This window comes from Macaca nemestrina, chromosome 6, assembly GCF_043159975.1.
Source record: "Macaca nemestrina isolate mMacNem1 chromosome 6, mMacNem.hap1, whole genome shotgun sequence".
Lineage (NCBI taxonomy): Eukaryota > Metazoa > Chordata > Mammalia > Primates > Cercopithecidae > Macaca > Macaca nemestrina.
The window spans coordinates 18,486,987-18,504,465 of NC_092130.1; the positions used below are offsets into that span (position 1 = coordinate 18,486,987).

The window sequence follows — 17,479 nt, forward strand, 5'->3', positions numbered from 1 at the left end:
TTCTCCCTACTTGACCTAACATTTTTATCTCAGTCTATGTGCCTCTGACCTCAGCCCCTATCACGTGACTACCACTGTTCAGAACCTGTTAATCTTTATAATTAAAGCCCTTTTCTCAGTCTTGGAGCTGGAGCTGGCTACACACCTTCTTCACAGCTTTAAGTAATGCCTGTCCTGGCCTTATTGATAGTACACTCTTGATTTCTATTTTCATTTTATATCTCATTTTTCATCTATTTTGCTCACTCATTGATTATTTCAATAAAAATTATTTATCAAATTCTTTATATCTGTTGGGCCACTCTTTTCATTTTTCTTCAAAGTAAAAGTAGGGATTCCTGAAGAAAATGAGGTATAATTCTGCCCTCAACTCTCTTCCTTACTTTCTCTTGTCTGTAACAAGGAGTTCTTCCTCTCACCCCTGCTTCTAGTGTCATCTTTGTCTAGATGTGCAGATGGCTACAAAATTTACATCTGTAAGTGACCACATCTTCAAAATAACTAACAGTTAATCTGTATTCCCAAAACTACACTAGACAATATCTCATCCCACAGATGCTGGTTTTTCATTGACACCACCAATTAGATTTGTCCAAAACTCTCATAGCTAACTTTTTCTGCAAAAGAATGACCAGCATGCGGCAATGCTGCTTCTTCACTGAGATCCTTTCTTAACTAGTGGCACTATCATTGGTCAGTTCACTCAAGCTACAAACCAGGAATTAATCACTGGATGTTAGATAGTGCTATGGAAAGAGAGAGGAAGGAGTCAGCTGATCATCACAATTTCAGTTTCACCTGGGCATCATCACTGCTTCTATCTCTTCTGACCTCATGGTCACTGTGCTTATTTCCCTTGTAGACTGTGTCTTGTTTGCCTCCAGTCCTTCGTGCCTTCTTTGTTTCTTGTTTGGCTCTAGTCACATCCTAACTCCAATTTTTCCTAAATTTTGATGTAGAGTGATCTTTCATATGTGCAATTCTGCCACTCTTTTTTTTAACTTAAAATATCTTAATGGAGTCCAACTAGCAACATTAGACTTTCTCAACCTCAGCACTATTGACGATTTTGAATAGAAAATCATTTATTGAAGGTGGCTGTCCTATTCATTGTAGAATGTTTAGCAGCATTGCTGGATTCTATACACTAGAGGCCAGTAGCAAACAGTTGCCCCTCTCTTGTGTGACAGTATAAACTGACTCCAGTTCTACAAAGTAACAATAAGCAAACTTCCTAATCTGTGTTTAAGACTATGTATAGCATAGCTCTAATATGCACTGAATTCCCTTGTCTCTTCAAACACCTCAACATCTCAATATATTGGCCTACAAAACTCTACTTATCTTCTGCAGCTGAATATTTTGCTTGTCTATAGGCTGGTTCCAGCCCAAGTACCAGGTCCTCAGTGGAATAGAAATTATTGTCCTATAGAACAAAATGTATTAGTTTTTGGAAGCAAATGAATTTGACTTCAAAACCCAGATCTGCTATTTTCTTGCTGTGTAGCTTTTGGTAACTCACTTAAACTCTCTTATTCTTAGTTTTCTTGTTTACAAAACAGTCAGAAGCACAATATTGGGATAAAAAAGAATAATGGCTCTAATTAAGATGATACTATGTAACCATGTTAAAATGTTAAAAAAATTTTTTTTAGTTTGTTTCTCCATTTTCTTCACGTTTCTCCTCAATCAGAATTCATAAAAGTGTTGGTAGAATAACACATCCTGTTTTCTCTAGCAGGAAGTTATCTATGTACTTATGCCTGATTTCATTATTAATTGTTATTGATAATAGCACCTGCCCTTTACTGAACACTTACTTTGTTCAACTTTACAACTCTTGTTTATATTTATAATATCTCATACTTTGCATTTTAGTTATTTAACTACACATACCCCTCCCACCAAACTGAAAGCTAATTAAAGAGAATAATAGTTATTTGGTTATGTAGCATGACCGGCCATATCCTCGGTATTTAATACCTGCCTATAGTGAAAATGGATCCACTGAGGCTTACAGTCACTCAATCAAAACAAAATGCACAAGCATCTTTCTTTTAAAGGACAAATGGAATGTTACCAGATTAATTTCTCATTATTTTCTGTGTGTTCCTCTAGTGACACCTTTAAGGTCATTTGAAAAGAAAGAAGTGATCCAGATTTTAGAAAAATGTAGACAAACAATTTTCCCAAAACACTACTGAAATATAGTCCTGTGTGGACATACCCATGCTACACTTCACCATCTCAGGGGCGTGCATTATTATTCCTAACAATTCATTCCATTGCAGCCTGCAAAATGTCACCAGCTCAAAGAAAAAAAAATTCATCTTTATATAATGTCAGAAAAATGAGTGTGTGTATACATTCCATTATCTTTTGTTGTTCTCAACATGACATTTTTGCAAAGATCCTGAAAAGAATATAATTTTTTGAGCTCTGAAGAGCTATTACTTGACATTATATTTGTTTTATAAACAACTTTTTCCCTAACAGATTACAGGAGAAATAGAAGATATTCCAATGTCTTGAAACCTTTTCCTAAATTAAATACAATTTTAAGAGTGTTGGCACAAAACTTTCAAATAAGGAAGAAAAGGGGAGCAATATCAGAATCATGTTGTAATAGCTTTAAAATGAAAGAAAAACACAACAAAAACAAAAAACCCAGTCACCTAAATTGGATTGAAATAATATGTCTAGACATCAAGTGCTTATGCACAAAGCATGTCAAATTATTTTCCTCTAATTCAACAGTCTAGGAGAATTGTAATTCAAATATTCTTGCAGTTTATTTAACCCTGAAGGAAGCTTTTAAATTAGATGTGACAATATTTCTGATATATTGCAATACAAAATTAAGGAGAGTGGAAGAAAGGAAACTAATATCATTTTCCAAAACAGCATTATAGGTTTGTTTAGACCTGGATTTCAATCTTTGCTTTCTCATATATTAGTTACTTGAAGGTAAATACCTTGTGTGGGTTCATTTGGCTTCAGTTTCCTGATTTGTCCAATTAATAGTATTTAACTTAACTGTCTCCTAGGATGATGTGAGGATAAAATTACATAATATGAGTGAAAGTACTTTTTAAAAATTCGATTTCTATGGAGATTTACAGCATGAAGATTAAAAACACAGACATGTATTCTCTCTCTAGCTCAGAGAATCAACCGACTTGGTCATTCAACAAAATTGTATTGAACATTGATTCTTTGTGAAGCTGTCATTTTCCTTGCAAGTATATTCTAAACTTGATGTTTTCTATGGATACTAATATTGCAAAATGATTTTTCTATCAAGAATATTATTGCAAAAGTGGTAGTTATGTTTTTTAATTGCTTCAGAGATTCTAAATAGAGATAAGGGGACACTGATCGTAGCTCTAGATCATTTAGCCTTGCTGGGGCCATGTCCTCATTTGAAATATAAATGATTTGACCAAATGACCACAGAAGTCCTTTCCCCCTGCCCCCAGAACTTGCATTCTATAGTTAAAATTATTTCTCTGGAGACCATGTACTAGTCTTTATAAATGGAAGCCCCTTGGCTCTTTGGATGAATGCTGATCACCATTGTTACTCCTTAGTCAAAGAAGACAGTTGTTTTTCTTATTATATTGATCCTTCAGGATCATCATCACATCAACTCATGCAGAGAAGACTCTGTGTCCAAAAAAGAGAATCCTACGACGTTTCTTAGTCATCTCTTTTAAGGATTAACAATAGTCATTCAGAAGAAACTTTCTTTTTCACCAAACTTACCAAATTTTATTATAATCAAATTTATTTAGGTAAATATGGAGAACTTGTAGTCATCATTGTGTGTTTTTAAAACATTGCATGGCATTACCTTATTATTGTTTTCTGGACACTGATATTATGCTTCACACCCAATTGAATTATTTTATTTTTCTTTATAAGTTATATTTCATGTCCTTAAGTCACTGTAGTAATTTTTGCATGGGCTCTCCTTAAAAATTACTTAGAAAGGATAATGTGGTGAGGGTGGAAAGAAGCAAGGGGTTATGCCACCCTCAACATATCAAGTAGAAATGACTTCTTCTTCCTTTATGCCATCATGTAGTTCCCTTATACTAGCTTTATTATTACTATTTTGAGACAGAGTCTCACTCTGTCACCCACGTTGGAGTGCAGTGGTGCAATCTCGGCTCAGTGCAGCTTCTACCTCCCTGGGTTCATGTGATCCTCACACCTTAGCTTCCCAAGTGGCTGGGACTACAGACTTGCAACACCATAGCCAGATAATTTTTTAATTTTTTGTAGAGATGGGATTTCTCCATGTTGCCCAGGCTGGTTTGGAACACCTGGGCTCAAGTGATCTGATCTGCCTGTCTCAGCCTCCCAAAGTGCTGAGATTACAGGCATGAGTCCCTGCACCCAGCCCTACTCTTATTATTAATAGTAATATCGGACACTTAGTGCATACATTTTACAAACCAGATACTCTTCTAGGCAGTTTACATACATTTCTTTATTTCCATTTCACAATAGCTCATGAAAAAGATATATACAAAAAAAAAAAAAAACAGAAAAATTAAAAGACTTGTCAAAAGTCACACAGTAATTAAGTTGCAAAACCAGCATTGAAATCTTTGTAGTATAACTTCAGGGTTCATACTCTTAACAAATATGCTTCCACATCTTATGTGTCTCTGATGCCTGTTATTGGTATGACATATAGTTGAGAGTACATACCCTGCAGGTTCAAATCCTAGTTCTGCCACTTCCCAGCTGTGTGACCTTGGAATAATGTTTAAACTTCTCTGGGCCCCCATATATCCCATCTGTAAAATGGGGATAATAATATTACCTAAATTCTAGGATTTTTGTGAGTATTGGATATGAAGAATAGAACAATGCCAATGCATGTTAGCTATTTATCTCCCTCAACTAAGAGCTTCTGAAGGGCAGGGGATTTGTGCCTTTCAACTCTCTTCTTCAAGTCCAGTCACTGTGTCAGACACAGTAAATGAACAAGCAATTTAAGGAATACATGGACAAACAAATGAATAATAAAGACACATTGGATTTGAAAACCAACTGGATCATCTTTCCCATTTGCTTATTTCTCTGCCATATACTCTGTCAAATAGTATTTTTCTGCCAGGTGAGTAAGTGCACTTAAAACTGAGGCTCTAACTAAATATTCTTTTCCTAAATTTAATGGCAGAATCCAAGGAAGAAATTGTACCTCTAATGTATTTGTACTGAACTAGAAATTCAAATATTGTGCTAGGATTTCCATCTTTTTCCCTCTTATGTTAATGAAGTGATTTAGAAAATATTTTGACCTCAAAGAGGTCAGTAGGATTGTGTGTTTGTTCTCACATGTGTTGGTGGCAGGCAAATAGGACAACACTTTATAAACTACCAAGGGGATCGAATGATTCTCTCGCCAGGGATAATTTTAAAGTAGAAGAAGATGTCTTTTATTTAGTCATTCTCAATGTGTGTGTTCTCTCTCACCATCATTCTTTAGTCTTCTGGCAGAAACAGGGAGGTAATGGTACTCAAGGTCATTTATTTTAATGTTTTCAGGGCTCCACAAAGAGATGTAAAATACAGCACTGCAGCCCTTACACAAAGGTCTCTGTTTCTTTCTACTGAAATCTATCAAGGTGGATTCTTGGTGAGCTAAAGTGGCCCCAGAGGAAGTGTAATACAGTGTGTTATTGTGGAGTTGAAACATATATCAAACTGAGCTTCCATTTGAGAATTTGCTCATTCTTCTTCTTACCCACCAATACTCACTATGTGGTGACAGGAAAAAGCTTTTATTTTATGTAGGTGAACTTACTGCTCTAGCACAGAATGATTACTTCTAATGGACCCAACCAAGAGGTCTACCCTCATAGGTGGCAATGGGTTGGGCCACTGTCTCTCATTCTATTGAATGACTGCATATTTTTTTTCTGAGTATCCAGAATGTAGATAGGTTGAATCCTTTGAAAGCCAAAGGTGAGGAAGGCCTCCATTATTTTGACTAAGCCTCTAATTTTGAACACATGGGATCTCAGGCATAAAGAAGGCTATCGTAACATGACTAAGGTTGTTAAAGCTAAAACTAGAGTAGGAATATTTCCTCCTCTAAGCAACCTTTGAGACTTCATACATATTTGCACTATGGCTTGCATACTACTGCATTTGAATTGTTTCCCAACATTCTCCAACTTCCTTTCTAACAAAAATAGATGGAGATTTCCTTGAGGAAAAGTTATGTGTGCATTATGTGATCTGCCTGGATCCTAGAGAGTGATTATTTACCCCCCAATATATTCCAACTAACAAAATGAAAAGTCAACCCCTGCAACAATCCTTCCTAGATCATCTTAGGCTGGATTCACTTTTTATTCATTAATTAAAAATATTTGTTCAATGCCTCCTATGTCTCAACTACTACAGAAAATAATAGGGATACAGAAGACAGATATGGTCTCTTCCATCACAAAAAAACACATGCTAATCACAGCATTTAAACTACCAATTTTGATAATTATAGTTTATGTGTTCAATTTCCCTTAGACCTCAAGTTCCATGACAGCAAGATCTGAGCTTATCTATCATTTAGTCTGTAGTGACTACCATTATATCCAGCTTATAATGACATTCAAGTTTTAAAAAGTAAACACAGAACACAGCTTATTTTCGTATTTTTTCCAACATAGTATGTTGTAAGAAGGAAAAATCTTGAGCATTTTTCATGTTTTGGGATATTTCAGGACTACAGCAACAGCTCTTACTTAGCATTTTGAGTGCCTACTATATAACACTCTGCAATATTTTATATTATTTCACCTTTAATACAAAATACAGGACTGTCATTAGTTAGGCAATACTAGAGTTTCCAAGTGAACAAATGACTTGCCCAAAGTCACAAGGTTTCTAAGCGACAGGACCAGGACTTGAGTTCACATCTTCCTCACCACAAAACCTATGACCTTTCCACTATGTCACTTGGATTTGAAATAAGAAAAAAAGAAAAACAGTCTCCATTTTTTAAAAAATAAAAGACATAAACATTTAAGCTTCTAGGCTAGCAACAGGGGCTTTAAAACAAGCAAAAGACAGATCCTGTTAATCTGAACTTATCTAATAATCACAGTAAGAGAGGTTGACCTATTATTTGAATGTGTTATGCTTGTGAGGCTCCAAATATAAAGCCTGAAATCAGAGGAAGAAGTTTTTTAGCACCACTCCTCTTATTTATTACTACATCATGTTTCCTTAGAAATCACAAATAACAGTGAATAAAATCAACTTAAATTTTGAAAGACATAATTTTGAAAAAGTAATTGTTGACCCTTGTTAAAGTTTTCAGTAAATAATAGGCTTTGTGGGACATATATTTTTCTAATTGCTTGAGTCCAGCTTTTATTTACAATTATCTGGTCTAATGATCACATTTCAGATAGCACAAAATGGATACTTGAATAACAAAACTTTTATCTCATTGTTTGAAACAACATGAAAGATGTGAGTCCAGCTTTTCCATAGTGTCTGGTCTAGTTCTGAGTATAGAATTAGTAAATCAGTTACTACACTAAAAAGGATGGCATGCCATCTACTTTTAATTCCCACATGGAGTGATCAATAATGTGGTTATGACTCTGTTGGCTTTAGCTGTGGAAGATGCTTGGTTAGAGATACAAATGAAATTGTAGAACAATTGGCTTTTTGATGTCCTACGTGTAATAATCACCGCTACAAATTTGGCAAAATTCATTAACTAATGGTAATAAGTGGAGCCTAGACTATACAAATAGTTATTTATGAAAAGCTGTTTATGTGTCAGGAATTGTGATAAGTGCTCTCTATGAATTTAATGTATTTCTTCCAACCACCCTGCAAGGGGGCTACAAACAACTGACAAGGTCGAGGAGTAAGGATTTAACCCAGATGTTCATCTCTAAGAGTTCACATAGCTACCTGCTGTGCTACAGTAATCACATATAACCAATTTCTCAATTTGCAAACAAACAAACAGAAAGAGAGGTCAAGAGGCATTAAATGACATGTCCAAGGTCACAGGTTTACTGTGTTTACATTATTTCCCAGCTCAATGGATGCCCAATTTAGTGAAATGTTTTCTCTCCTAGACTTGTGTTACTGAATGACTCATTGAGTTCTCACAAAATATTTTTCTGCTTCTTCCTGCATATCTGAAGTAACAAAATCATACTTACCTGTACTTGACTGGACAATTCCAGAGTCTACTGTTTGTCCAAGAAGATCATACTGGTTTAGACGTGATCCATCTTCTGCTACAACCACTGAGCGTGCTGGCTCTCTGGTCCATTCATAAACAACTTCTGCTCTTGTATAAGCATCTAAAAGGAAACAGTAGAAAATAACCCATATATTTTACCACTTCAATTCTCTTATTTAGTTAGTACCTTTTATCAGCTTCACATTTTCTATATCATAGTTCCAGAGGGCAGGCTAGGAAAGAAGGGCTCTCATCCCTTAATTTACAAAAACTAAAACACATTTTCAGATTTTTTTTATGTCATTTATTCACTCTTCCAGCAAATGGTTATAAGGATCTGCAAAGGACAAAATATTGTGCTGGGGATACAGTAGTGAACATAAGAACAAAAGTTCTTTATCTTACGGAATATGCATTTGTAACAGTGGGGACAAAAACATATAAGCATATGCAATTTCAAGTAGAGATAAGTGTGATAGAGTCATACACAACCAAGTGAAAGGATAGAGAATGAAGGGATGGAGACTTATCCTAAGTAAGGTAAGGGGCTCAGACAGAGTCGTTTCAAAGGAGGTGACATTTATACATATATAGGGCAGATACATGTGAAAATCTTGGGGAAGAGTTTGCCCAACAGACAAACTAACAAGCTTCTCCTTCTCCTTCTCCTTCTCCTTCTCCTTCTCCTTCTCCTTCTCCTTCTCCTCCTCCCACTCCCACTCCCCCTTCCACTCCCTCTCCCCCTTCCACTCCCCTTCCTTCTCCTTTTTTTTTTTTTTTTTTTTTTTTTTTTTTGATGGAGTTTCACTCTTGTCACCCAGGCTGGAGTGCAGTGGCATCATCTTGACTCACTGCAATTTCCACCTCCCGGGTTCAAGCAATCTTCCTGTCTCAGCCTCACAAGTGTTTTCTTCTATTGCAGATAAAAGCTTGACTAGTTTGAGGAAGACCAGTTTGACTAGAGTGAAGCATATGGGAGATGAAATGAGGTTAGAGGCAGTAGCTTTGGTCCAAATTATTGTTAAGCCAGGAAAAGGTCATGATAAATGCAAAGGTCATGATAAATGTAAAAATCACTGGATATTTTGCTGCATGTACATTAGCAAGTCTCAGTTTACTCTCCTCTTTTCTATTGATTATCCTTCTCATAGATATTTTCCATGATGGTGAGTTACATTCTATAGCTCTTCTTCTCAATCATTTTTATTTGCCATGTCACTTTGAACTTGGCCATCTCTTAATGAGAGGTTAGGTCATAATTCTGATAGATAATTTACACAGTTTGGAGGGAGAGATTGTATAGAGTGAGAGAGAAAGAGAAGAAGGAATTCCATACCTTCTCTGATTTCTAGTCCTATAACACCCATTTCGTTGGAATGATAGTACATCCTTTCTTCTATTTAGATACAGAATGAGGTTTAAAACTTATGAAAATATCACATTAGAAAAAGCAAGCTGTTTCCAGTGTTTTTGAGGGGAAGGCATCATAGTAAATGTTGGCCTATGATAAGAGCTTGACTCGTTGGCCAACAGCCAACTTCTCCATTAGGCACAGGGCCCAAGGCCCTCAATACTTTTAGGAGGCCACAAAAATATTTTAATTTATTTTGAAATCCAAAGATAAAGTGAATATAATATAATCTGGATTATATTCATTTTTGTAGCAACTCAGTCGTGAAATAATTTTAATTTTCTTCCTGGAGGAATGGCCTCCAAAGGCACAAGTGCCTATGGCTCATAAAAGTCATAATGCACCTCTGTTTGACTCAATCCCCACTTAAATAACCAGGCTTTTGTGTTCTGTCCAATACACCTTTTCCCCAGATAAAATATTATGGGGTGTAAAACTGTGGTTGCTTTTTTACATGAAAATAAGGCTTTCTGAAAAAAGATGTGAGCCATGCCTCTCAGTCCCAAAAACAAAACTTCTAACGTGAATACTTTTTGCTGAGGTGAGTGATGCAGAAAAATGTAGCCAGTGTTCCCCGATTTTACAAGGGTAGCCTGCCAGTTCCAACATCATTTCTGCATCAATTTATAATCAGATGGTTTTTAAAAACAAAATTTTCCATAAGTTTAAGAGAATGAACTAAAACTTAATTTAGTGGTTCATGGGACATGTAAAAGTATGACATAAATAATTTGAATTTATCTTTGCTTTTCCTTTTTAATTGTGGTTATCCTCACAGTCTTAAAAATGAAAGCATTTCACCATTGTGTATAGTAGGAGTACTACGTCTATTAGAAGGGCTGTAAAATGTGATTTACAAATCTCTTAGAAGCAGGGAGAGCACAGTAGTTTGAGAAGGACTGTATTGCTTACAATTTGTAGATAACCACATTCAGTAATTTTTTAATATGATAAATAATTGTTTTTTAATGGAAGTGTCTTACCTAAGAAGACATAATGAGTTTATGGTAATACGGAATGATTGAATGTTCAATTTGCAAATGCCTCAAAGTCATAGAGTTTAATTGCATTTTACAGATGGTAAACTGAGGCAAAAAATAAAATGACTTGTTTAAGGTGACATTACTAATAACTGGGAAAACCAAGATAAATACTTAGGATATCATTCATTTGACTTTATTGTGTTTTGTAAGTATTTTTCTAGGCAAAACTGTATATTAGATAGATTCTCATAAGCCAAGCAAGATACTTGGTGGTCATGCAATTATTGATGAAACCAATTCTAGATCTTGTGTCATTTCACAGCAAACTAAAACTCTTGCTTTTATATTGCACTGCCGTTAGCAACAATGTCTGCACCCTATCTTTTTATCCTCTGTCATGTGTTGTTACTGAGCTGCTAATATAGTTGTAGAGGGGGAAAAATGTGTTACCATTGCCTTTCATTTTATATAATTTTGCTGTCTCATTTCTTGCAATTTCATAGAAGCACCATTGCATATGAAAATGTGTAGGCCATCTAATACAAGCATGACATTATTGTGAAGGTGCAGATGACTCATTATCCATGTCTCTCCATGAGAACCTTCCAAAATGAAGGGTAGATTCACATGATGCCAGTTGGTATTTTAAGATGGAGAATACAGATATACTTAAGGCCTTAGCAAAGATGATACATCCTATTGTTTCCTTAAATTTTAGTAACCAGAAAGTAGTTCCTATGAAAATGTACTCAACTGGAGACATCAGCATAAGAAAAGTGAGGTTAAAAAGAGTCTTCAGTTGCTTAGCCAAAAATTTTAAGTTACAATTTCAAATAAATTATATTGCCCCCCAAAAAAGTTTTAAAAATAAGACCACAAGGTGGCCGGGCATGGTGGCTTATTTCTGCAGTAACAGCATTTTTTAAGGCTCACATGAGCAGATCTATAGAGCCCAGGGGTTCGAGACCAGTGTGGGCAAAATGGCAAAATTCTGACTCTACAAAAATTTATTTAAAAATTAACCAGGTGTGGTGGCATGTGCCTGTAGTCCCAGCTATTCAGGAGGCTGAGGTACGAGGATCACTTGAGCCCAAGAGGTTGAGCCAGCAGTGAGCCATGATTGTGCCACTGCACTCCAGCCTGGGCAACAGAGAGACACCCTATCTCAAAAACATTAATTAATAAAATGAAAAAGACAACAAGGTTTTGATTGGTGTTATGAAAGAACTCTGTGGTGGTAAAACACTGGGAACGCATATTACTGAGTATCAGGAGAGCTGCTAATTGACACTATCATTTTGCTTTTATGAGTCTCTGTGTTTCCATATGTATGAACCACATGAAAAAAAATGATTTCTAAAGTTGTAAATTGTTCAGAATTCATTCAAATTTTGACTCATTCCTTTCTCTGTGTTTATAATACACTGTTTTAGATAACTGGTCAAAAAACCAATCATATATTAAGGCCTTACTAGATTCAGCTTTTGCCTAGGTCTTTATGTCAGAATCTGTAAGCCAAATCTCTTCTTTTGGAAACAAAGCCTTATTTGGTATATTTCTCAAAAGCAGTGAAACGATCACAGTTGTATCACGCGCATTGTCCTCGGGTTAGCTGGCTTCATAAAGAGAGCTTTATCCATAACCAGTAGAAAGTTTAAGTTAGCCTTAACAATCAGAATCTAATAGAGAATGGTAAGAAACACTGCTTCTCAGCTTTAGATTTTATCACTATATGGATGAGGTTGCTTCAGAATACTCATAAACATTTATTACAGACTGTTCCACTAAATTATTGAAAACTCCTCTTGCCTATTATTGTCTCTGATATTTCGGCAAGACGTTTACTTCAAAAAAATGAGTCAAAATATTTTTAGCCCACTCATGCCTCAGTTTCTTCACCTTTGAAATATGCTAATTAGGCCAGGTCAGAGAAATGACTGGACAACAAATGGACTGCCCCTGCCTCTTCTCATGCCAATGCCAGGCAGTGGTGACTAGCCATGGTGTTCCCTTCCACTAAGCATGACCATCAAAGCCTGCACTTCAATGTCTAGTCTGCTCTGTTTCATTCTCCACAGGTCTTCATCTCTCTTTTCTGAAGCCTGAACAGTGAAGGGGCAGGCCGGGTGCGGTGGTTCAAGCCTGTAATCCCAGCACTTTGGGAGGCTGAGACGGGCAGATCACGAGGTCAGGAGATGGAGACCATCCTGGCTAACACGGTGAAACCCCGTCTTTACTAAAAAATACAAAAAATTAGCCGGGCGAGGTGGCGGGCGCCTGTAGTCTCAGCTACTCGGGAGGCTGAGGCAGGAGAATGGCGTGAATCCGGGAGGCGGAGCTTGCAGTGAGCTGAGATCGGTCACCGCACTCCAGCCTGGGCGACAGAGCGAGACTCCGTCTCAAAACAAAACAAAACAAAACAAAACAAAAAAACAAAAACAAAACAAAACAAAACAAAAACAGTGAAGGGGCATTTAAAGCCTGAGTCTTGTAACCTTTATCCATTCAATAAATATTTACTGAGAACCTACAGTGTATTTGCCTTTCTGCTAGGAAAAGCTGAACAAAATATGTCCTTCTCTCATGACGTTATAGTCTCCAGACAATAAAAAGTTAAACAATAAATAAAAGGAATCATTATTGCTGTGATAAATGGTATAAAATAAATGTGCATTGCGATCAACAAGACTGGTGAGACTGTAAGCAAATTTCGATAAGGTCATCAGGGAGATGACATTTATGCCGACGTGTGGAGAGAGAGAAGTCAGCCATACTAAGAACCAAGGGAAGAGTAATTCAGGCAAAGAAAAGAGCACATGGCTCTGAGGTGGAAAACAGCTTACTTATTTTGTTTAGCTTCAATTTTCTTATATGACACACGGGTTTCTACTCACTATACATCTATCTCTTCTTAAAATACCTCCAATATTCTTCAGGTTGACAATGTGTCCAATTAAAAATATTTACTTCCAGTCTTCTTTGCAAATATCAGTGGCAATGTGAGACATTTGATTAATGAGATGTAAGTAGATTTCTATTAGGATTTTAGGGAAAGTTTCTATCTTTTCTTACATAGGCACTACTCCTTTCATTTTTACCAACTATTACCTTCTATCATGAACAGAGTTGCAATGGCTGGAGTTACAGCAGTCACCTTGTGATGAGAAGGAAAATCTAAAGACATCTGAAGACAGTGGCCTTGTTAGGATGCTGAACCAATCAGAAATCTATCAACATTCACTTTCACATATCTTATATAAAATGATAAACTCTCCTTTTTTCAGCTATTCTCACTGCTGAAAACATTCCTGAATGAACATTAAAAATATGCAGTTCATTTTCCAAATTAGGACTTTTTTAAGATAAAAGGGGGAATTATGAGTATTTATACCAGGCTGGACACTGTGGCTATGCCTGTAATCCCAGAAATTAGGGAGGCCACGGTGGAAGGTTTACTTGAGACCAGGAGTATAAGACAGATGGGGCAACATAGCTAGACCCTGTCTATACCACAACCATACAAAAAGGTTACAAACCAGCCAGGCATGGTGGCACATGTCTGTATCCTAGGTACTCAGGAACCTAAAGCAGAAGGATTGCCTGAGCCCAGGAGGTCAAGCCTGCAGTGAGTCATGATGTGCCACCGCACTCCAGCCATGGCAACAGAGCAAGACCTTGCCTCTTAAAAAAATTATGCCAGTATATTAGGCTTAAACCAGTACTGTCCCAGGCAAACTATGGCATATGATCTTCCTAACTGTAAGGTTATGTTGTGATTTAGATGAACTTGTAAATGTGCAAATATTTAATATACTCTATGACATGTAAGTAACATATAGTACGTATTATCATTATTACAAATGGGTCTGTTATTCAGGAGAAAACATAATAGTTCATATTAAATAATGTATGTTAAATTGGGGAAAAAAAAAGAGCAGGGAGAAGGGAGTTACCCTTAAACAGAGTTTAAGGGAGTTAAACTCTGTTTAAGCTAGAGTTTTTGAAGTAGTTTATCTTTGAGTTTCAGTACAAAATGGAATTTATAAATAAAATTCTCTCTCCAGGACTGATGCTGCTAGGAACCCGAAGGCCTTTTGCTATTTTCTTTACTTTCTGTCTTCCTACACTACCACTGTTATTCTTCTATGAATCATATCTTCACCAAAATAGTCATTTAGACTGCCTGTCTAGTGAGAACAGAAAATCGGTTAGGTAGTCCAGGAGTTGACTCAGTCCTTGTACATAACTCCCCTGCAGGAAACCAAGAATACATTATTCCCACTCATTCCATGCATGTAAACCAGTCAAAAGCAGAGGGGTAAAGAAAAGACCGGGGAACCTGACTCTCACAGTCATTTTTCTCTTGGCTCCTGCAAGGTGTTTCTGAATATTTTCAAACAGCTGAAACCCAGGAAGTTATTATGAAGGGCATTTATCCAGGATACTTTCAAGAGCACTAATCTATATATACATACATTAATGCCACGAGATACACAGACATATCAGCTAATTTTCTAAGACTATGATTAGGGTATTTGTGTTTTTTGCAACATCAGTTTAGCATAGGCTTTATTATTAAGAAACACTTACTGTCCTTTGCCATCTACCAACAGTTTAATCTGGTAAACAAACTTAATTATTTTTAAGATCAAACAAGTGTCAGTAAAGATATAAAATAGGCACAATGATCTCCATTAATAGAGAGTAAAATACTATCCATGAGGTAAAAGCATCCATACTTCACTTCTTTTTCTATAAATACAACTTCAGCATAAATAGAATTATTTCAATAACCAGTTTAATCCATGTTTTCTAGTTCAGTAGATAAAGAATAACCTGCCTCTTGAAGCAACATTAAAAAGTGAAGTCACAGAGCACTACTTATGGAAAGCCCATGCAGTATATTGCTGTTTAAATTTTCTTGATTCTCTTATCTATGTGCTTTTCTCACAGATATAGCTAGAGATCTCTCGTGCTTAATGACTCACAATCAAGAAAAATCCATATAAATTTACTCACAGCTTCCAAATTTTAGTGGGCAAGCATGGGCATCCATAGGGAAGTCCTCCAAATGCATTGGACATTCAGCTCTCACTGTCAGCCTTAAGGGAAACATAGAATACAAACAAGAGCCACATAGATTAGATACTTCTTGATAAGTACAAGTGGAATGCTATTAACTGTAGCAAATATATTAACAAAGCAGGCATAAATTGTAGGGTTATGCTGAGCTGTTAATAATCAAATGATCTAAAAATACATATTTACAATAATGAGTGGATTCTATCCTTTTGTTTGTTTGCTTTAAGAAAAAAGGCAACTCCTGATACTGTACAATGGGCAAGCCTTGTTAATATTTTCCAAAACAACCGTTAACTAATCCACTCAACTACAGCAAATTGTTTGAGAATAACACTATAAGTAAGCAAATAAACACTTGCGTAAATACTAATTTATCTTTGGTTGAGAGGAAGACATGGATAGCACAGAAGAAACGAGAATTTCTCCTAAGCGCATCTCTCTCTGTTTCTTTCCCTAAAATAGCACCAAATGCATAAAAGAAGGAAAGAAAAGCTGAAGGGAGATGTGTCCTCAGGCTTTGTGAGATTAAGATTAATACAACGTCTCCATATATGATCTCACTACTTGCAAACCATTTGGTTTTATTTACAAACCCACCATCTAATTGAAGCTAGGACTCTGTTGTGCTTCTTTCTAGTCTCTGGGATGTTCTGTGGATGTGAAATCTATTCTTGTTTTGTTTTGTTTTTTTTGGATTTCTAAGAAAGAAGTTCACTGAAATATATTTGCTTTCAGTTTGTAGAATTGTAAGGAAATGTATATTATGCCCTTCATATGATTTTTAGCAAGTATATTTACCTATGTTAAGTAGCTTAAGAAATGTAATAAGATAGATTTATAGCCAAATATACAAAGTGTAATTAATGATTAATGATTAAATTAATGATTAAATTGCATTCTTAAATTATTAAAGAAAGTAAAAACACATTAGCAAAGGAAAATTTTAGGTGATGAAAGATACAGATGAAGAGCATTGCATACATCAGAAACCATTAATTAATAAACTACTTGGGATATGCAAGTCTCTCCTCAGAAAATTGCAATCGAAGAAGAATGAATACTGGATTTAGGCTCAAAGCCAAGTGTAGGGTGTTTCATCGGGGGAGAATGTTTCAAATTTCAAATACCAGTAGGTCCTGCTTAGATAATCTAGAAAGTTCTCAACACATGTGCTCATTGGTCCTCTATTTTTATCTTTTAGATTTTTTTTTAAGTCCTATTAAATTTCCATTCGTTGGCTCAATATCTAAAGTGTCTCTTGAAGCATTTTTTCTTTTCTTTTCTTTTGGATGTTTGTGTTTGAAAAGCTAGGCATTCTGGCAGCTTTCTCCAAAGATAAAATATTACTGTACTTTCATACAATCCACTAAATTGAGCATTTTGCCTTTATTATCTTTTTGTACCAAAGAAATAATTGAAAAATCTGAATTACTAAGTGTTGACCAAATGTAAAAAACTTGTATCTAACAAGTCATCTGGGAATAAACTACTGCTGCTCTCAAGAATGAGTTCCAGATAATTCTTAATTTTTCACAAATGAGGAATACTTTTAAACATCTCTTTTTTTCTATATAATATTCAAAACTTTATTTGATTCATGTTTCCTTCATTCGATCATAAGCTATCAAACACTTAATAGATGCTGGGCTTTACAGCAATCTTAAAGAGGGGGAAATGTTCATAAAACAGAAATGTATGTGTAGTCTTTAGTTTGAGCAAAATTAATAGTATCTATATTCTCATCTAGCTATCAAAGCCACTGTGAATTCAAAT

At 35.8% G+C, this 17,479-nt stretch overlaps 1 protein-coding gene across 4 annotated transcripts in view; it reads right to left on the minus strand.

The window, feature by feature from the left end:
- LOC105480799 (gamma-aminobutyric acid type A receptor subunit alpha1) overlaps positions 1 to 17,479 on the minus strand; it is a 56,053-nt gene that overhangs the window by 9,681 nt on the left and 28,893 nt on the right. For all 4 annotated transcript variants that reach the window (XM_011739970.2, XM_011739969.3, XM_011739971.2 and 1 more), the window contains 2 exons: positions 15,644 to 15,726; positions 8,208 to 8,351 (listed from right to left, as the gene is read on the minus strand). In XM_011739970.2, coding sequence (XP_011738272.1) covers positions 8,208 to 8,351; positions 15,644 to 15,726 — 227 coding nt within the window. The remainder of the gene's footprint in view (positions 1 to 8,207; positions 8,352 to 15,643; positions 15,727 to 17,479) is intronic.